The following is a 6,203-nucleotide window of genomic DNA, read 5'->3' on the forward strand; positions in this document are numbered from 1 at the left end:
CGGACCCAGACACAATCAAATGTGGAGCGAAGCCAAAATCAAAATTTAAATCATGATCCAAGCGAGTTTTCATTGTTGCGTGATTTCGTGCTATATTTTTTCCCTATTCGATGTGGTTTCTATCTTCCGTGTGTAACAGATAGATATTCATATATTGTTTTCCTCTTTATCTGTAATACTAATTTCCTATACGTGTAGTCACTAGCCAATCAGCAGGTTGGAATACAGGTGAGACTAAACAGGAAGTAGTCAGAGACCGGTGAACTTGGAGAACGTGAGTGCAGCTGCCTTACTCTGCAGAAGAGTGAGCAATAAAGTTTTAATACTGAATATAGGTTTAAGTTAGCGACACTTAGTGATTGCCTTTTTGCCTTTGGAGTGTGTAGCCGTTAAGACGTTAGCGAGGCGCAGTGCACCGGCCAGAGGAAGAAGTTAGAATCGCGTTGGTTTGTGTTCGCTGCCCTCCAGTTCCCTGCCATCCAGAGACTGCTCCAGAGTTCTAGCGACCGAGTGCAAACTAAAGGGAAGACTTGAGGTGAAGTAACCTGACTTTGTGTTATTTACCAGCACGCTATAGTGGAGAGAAACTATTGTTTTACTCGCGAATGTGACGGAGAGAGATAACTGTGCCTGGACTGAAACTTTTGTTAATTTATTTGTCACTTTGTTACATGCTAGGACCAAGACATTTTTGGCTAGCCTATTTGCTTTGATACTTTGCCGTTTTTCCTGTGGACTAAGTCTGAACAAGATTTGAGTATTTTGCTCTGGACTGAATCATAGAAGTGTTACAGGACACTTCCACTTGGAACTGAGTATTTTTCTGATTGTTTGGACTGAAACCATTTTCTGTTTTAAAGCAACTATTGGGTGAGAGAACACTGGTCAGTGACATTTATTGTCTATTGTCTTTTGTGACTGATGTTAATTTGCTGTGAAATTAAATTGTTTAAATTCCGGATTCAAATGTCATTCAAGTCGATGTGATGTTATCATAGCTTAAGCTAATGCCTTGATCCCATATAAGTTATTTTCAATATTTCAATATTTCAATAAGAGGGGTTTAATTCCAATTTATTTAGATTAATATGATGAATCATATCTGAGCGCTCAGGTTTAGTAGGTTGGCCAACAATAGTGGTAACAGGTTTGAATTACAACTGTGAAAGGTGAATCCATGGGTGATTTTGAGTAACCAAAATATTTCTATGTACTTTTGTATTTCAATTGATTTAGTATAATAAATAACCACTCATTTTCAACTGTTTAACTATTGCTGAAAAAGTTGATTCCAAAAATCGCGAATTTAAGAGAGTGGACTGACAAGTAGCCTATGCATTTGTGCTGCCTGTGGGGAGCACAACACCGATGTGTTTAATCTGCAACGAGACGGTTGCCCTTGTCAAAAGTAACTATGAAACAAAGCATGCACACTTCGAACAAAATTACCCCCAGAACTCTGAGGTAAGGGCCAGAAAAATAAACCAACAATCATCATACCAAGCAACATGCAGTGTAATAGTTAGATCAGCCACACAACAAGAGCGTGCATACCTCAACATACTGTTGTGAGTCTGCCTTTTCAACCATGAATATGGTGCAAAACAAATACAGGAGCACACTCACTAATGGACACTTACATCAGTGCCTCCGCCTGGCCCTCACATCTTTAATGCCCAAGTTTAACGCACAAAAAGGTGTCACCTTTCACACAAATAAGGCTAGACCACATCACCTTTTGTGCATAGTTCGAACTTTTTTGTTGGAGGTATGTTTTTGGATTTTGACCGTCACTGTTCCAGACCCTGACCTGAATGGAAATTTGGCGAGTGTACCTTTTGGGTTTCTAATTGAGTACCCCTGGGTCCTGGTATAGAAGGAAGGGTGGCCTCTGGGCAGAAATTGTGGCTTTAATGCCAATACAGATTAAACATCAGTCCTAGTGTTATTGGACCTCAGTGCAGCCTTTGACACTGTTTTTGATCATAATATCACAAGCAAAGTTTTTATTTATTTTTTTTTTTTTTTAAATGGCACTTGCTGTCTTCCATTGCCCACATGCTCAGGGCTATCCTCAGAGCCCAACCATTTTTGCTCTTGGCTTTGAACGACTGACAGTACGCCAAGATTGTATTCATTCCTTGTTTTGAAAAGACCTTTGAAAAGAAAGAATTACGGTCAAAAGGTCATTTCAATGGGTAACTTCACATCCAGCTGTGCTATTTCTAGTATTTGTAAAGCAAATTGACTTGTTACAATTAGACAAAACTTGTGAGTGTGTCTGTAAATGTGATAATTTGCTAATATGTTGCCAACACTGTCTGTGTGTGTGTACATGAAAGTGTTCTTGAGTCATTTTGTGTCTCACTATGTCATCTTTGGCTGTGCAGATTGTAGATGCTGTATCCCAGCGGACTGAACAAACATGATGCAGAGGAAGCTGGCGCTGGTGGTTGGCATTGGTGCCTTGACCTTCCTCCTGATGCTGAGGTGGGAGCACGTGATAACCCTAGTGAACCTCATGAGCAGCAAACGACCTTCAGCTGAGCCTGAACTGCGCAAAGGCACCATCACCCCCATCCCAGGCTCCAGGCACCTCATGGTGTCTGCCTTTAAGGACCACAGACTGGGCGGGGCCATCAGGGTGATCAGCATCATCTGCAAGCAGGAGCGCCAGCCGCTCTACTGTGTCCTATGTGCTAATGCTAACGCTAGGGCTGATGCCATGGCTGATGGGGCTCTGAATCAATGCGCTTTTTCACCGGCAAAAGTTGACATGCACAGCGAAAGCTTTGGCTTTCCTTTTGTGACTTCAGATGTGTTGTGTATGAGTCCAGCGTTACAGCAAGCCACACATGTCAGCATAACAGCTAACCAAAACGCCAATTTGACATTTTTAACAATCCAAAACCGGGAGGTCAAGGAATCGTTTAAGTACAACTTTACTGTATGCATATCTAACCTTTTTCAGGAGTACAATAATGCCCTCCAATTTGCACAAACCATGGAGGTGTACAAGCTTATAGGGGTTCAGAGGGTTGTCATCTACAACACCAGCTGTGGCCCAGACGTGGAGAAAATTCTCAAGTACTACAGGAAAGAGGGCATGCTGGAGGTTGTGCCTTGGCCAATAGACAAGTTCCTACCGCCCTCTACTGGGTGGAAGTATGACTTACACCATGGGGACATGCATTATTATGGACAGCTGACCACTCTGAATGAATGCATATACAGATACATGTACCAGTCAAAGTACCTCCTGCTGAATGACATTGATGAGATCATTATGCCTTACAATCATGCCAACCTGGAGAACTTAATGGGCACTTTACAGCAGCAGCATCCCAACGTAGGGGTCTTCAGTATCGAGAACCACATCTTCCCCGATACGCAGTTCGATGACAGCGGCCGAATTCGTCTGCCTCAGTGGAGCAGTGTGCCTGGTGTGAACAACCTGGAGCATGTCTACCGAGAGCCGGACAGGAAGCACGTGTTTAACCCCACCAAGCTGCTCATCAGCCCCCGGAGCGTGCAGCAGACTTCAGTACACTCCACGCTGAAGCAGTTCGGACTCTTCTTTAACGTCCCGTTCGATGTATGCCGCATCATCTATGTCAGGGTGCCACTGCAAAGACAACTCTCCAAAGACCAGCTGTTCGTCGACAAGAAACTCTGGGAATTTGAGGAGCTTTTGATTTCCAGTATTGATCGTGCACTGAAAGAATCAGGTATGTTGTGAAATACCGATGCTTCCTACGGTGACATAGCAGTTTGGTAACGCTCTGGACCTCACATGCTGCAAAAAAAAAAAAAAAACTTGTAACAGTAGCAAGCGTGACTTAATGGAGGAGGCCCAACACATTATTTTCTTTCTACAGGTACACGACGTTAAGCATCACGCTACACTTATGCTACAGTGATGCAAACAGTGTGTCTAATCACTTCGCACCACAATAATTAGGTGTTTATAATACTTTCAGTTTCATTGTCTAAATCAAGTCATCACTTACTATAAAACAAAGAGAATGTGTTTCAAAGATCAAACTAAGAATGATATAATCCAGGTGACAAATGTCTTGCATTTATTGCATGCTGTGTTGGATTGAGGCTATCAAAATGATATATGATTAGAAAAATGGGCTGCCTTCAGACACTGTAAGTAGGCCTACAACACAAGTCAAAGTAAAAATCTCTTTTACAAACATTGGATGATTTGTATTAAATCACACACATATACAGCTCCTGCCCAATTTACTTCTACAACAGTAGCATTCTCCTCTTTTTTTTAATATCTCTATGACTATATAGCATTTACAAACTCAATGAAATTACCCAAAGAGCAGAATCCTCATGCCCACCAAATGCCACTTCTGGCCCTCCCATGTACAACAACACACTGATTAGCCTCTTCATTATCTCATGTTTTTTTCATTGGCTACAGTGCTTTTGGACGCTTATGGAAACTGCATCTGTGACGGAAGCATTAATGCAGAAAGATAGTTCATGTGGTGGAAAACATGTGAATGAAAACTCAATAATCTGTATAACCACCATGGTAGTCTGACAAACTACTGAAATGATTCACACTATTGACTATTGCTCAGGTTTATGCTGTTGGTATAGCCTGACGATGTCATACTCATAATTCTAGTCAGAATATGAGTCTGATATCGCTCCATTGGGCTGTGATTATGGGGCGTGTTTCAACCGAACCAGGAGAAAAAATGCCTCTTCGCTCAATTGGTTACCTACAACCAATCAGAACAATGTAGTATGTGACCAGGGCCAGCTGATAAATTAAACTTTTACCGGATCCCGTAGGAAGGAAGGCAAAAACATCTTTTCGATTGACAAATGCCTTGATCGCGTTTCTTTGTTCCTCTTTCCAAATGAATGCACTGTCAATGTCTAAATGGACTCGAATCAAGTTATGTGTCCTGGGGTCTGTGGCGCCTAAAATTAATATGCTTTGCCTTTACCAGACCTACATTCTTCTTTGCACCACTATTCCATTTCCTTTGCACATCAGTACATGCTGTCCCTGTCTCACCTTGTCTGACTGCATTCTCAACCTACAAGAAGGAATGGTTTCACATTTTGTAATCACATGCTAAACCGACTTCTATGCTTTAAGTAGACTTTCCGGCATTTACAAACCTGACACTTTTACACATTTTCAAGTTCATGTTACTCTCGTTAGCACTATCATTACTAACCTTCCACAGTATTGTTACTGCATGACTACAGGAGCGTCCTGGCCCTGCAATACACGAACAGCCTGCTGTCTGTATCACACCTGTCTTTGATACCAATACCCAGGCCTTATGATGGGTTGTTTTAAGACTCTGACTTGGCTCTATTTCAGCTTTCAAGTAGACTAGGTCTTCCGACTTTCTCGCTGTGTAAATACTGGTAAGCTTCAGAGCTTTTTAGGTTCATCATTGCCTTACCATCGCAAGACACAGACTCAACAACGTACGAAAAAATGCTGCTGTATGTTATCCTAGGCCATTTTTTTACTTCGTCTTCCCATCCAGTTACTGCAGAGGGCAAAGGTATATTTATATTGCCGTTTTTTAACTCGGTGAGGTTATGTTCCCACATTGTAGAATGAATGAATGAATGACAGACGGTGATTATTTACATCGGTCTCGTAGCAACCGGAAGGTGGAAACTTGTGGATACATTTCAGCTCTCCAGCGGCAGCCATGTTTGTTGTAAACGAATTCAAACCAAGCGCCTTTTTATGACGTGGTTGGTTACGTTACTGTTGATCATCTGTCCATCATCGTATAAAGCCCGCCTTGACAATTTGATTGGTACGGCAATGTCTGTCCGCAGATAGTTTCATAATCCGTCCATGTGTGCGTGTCCATAGCAACAATACACTACAACATGAAACATTAAATCACTCCAAGCAATATAGATTTGCTGACCTACAGTAAATAAGATGCTATTTGTTTTTACTTGAGGTTATTTCAATAATTGACAATTCTAAGCTTGGCCTACCATTTTATGGGAGCGATGAGGGACAGGTGGGGCTTGAAAGCCCCCCTTGTTCAAAGTGGGGAATGACAGAAAAAGTTTGAGAACCACTGTGGTAGTTGAAGATGGAGAGCGCTGAGGGATTGTTGGGCGGAAAGTCTCTGTTTACGAGCCAAAATGACGGAACAATCGACAAAACTGAAGTTGTATGTAGCATT

General features: G+C 41.9%; 1 protein-coding gene across 2 annotated transcripts; it reads left to right on the forward strand.

Moving 5' to 3' along the window:
* The first annotated feature begins 151 nt into the window (after window positions 1–151).
* On the forward strand, window positions 152–4,641 carry LOC116221360. 2 transcript variants are annotated; one of them, XM_031571230.2, is made up of 2 exons: window positions 152–884; window positions 2,391–4,641. In XM_031571230.2, exon 2 carries the CDS (start codon window positions 2,426–2,428, stop codon window positions 3,737–3,739), a length of 1,314 nt encoding a protein of 437 aa, XP_031427090.1. In that variant the 5' UTR covers window positions 152–884; window positions 2,391–2,425; the 3' UTR covers window positions 3,740–4,641. The 2 variants fall into 2 exon arrangements, with proteins under 2 accessions (XP_031427090.1, XP_031427091.1); XM_031571231.2 differs by having other exon boundaries at window positions 152–535.
* The last annotated feature ends 1,562 nt before the right edge of the window (window positions 4,642–6,203 follow it).

The sequence above is a fragment of the Clupea harengus genome, chromosome 8, assembly GCF_900700415.2.
Source record: "Clupea harengus chromosome 8, Ch_v2.0.2, whole genome shotgun sequence".
Lineage (NCBI taxonomy): Eukaryota > Metazoa > Chordata > Actinopteri > Clupeiformes > Clupeidae > Clupea > Clupea harengus.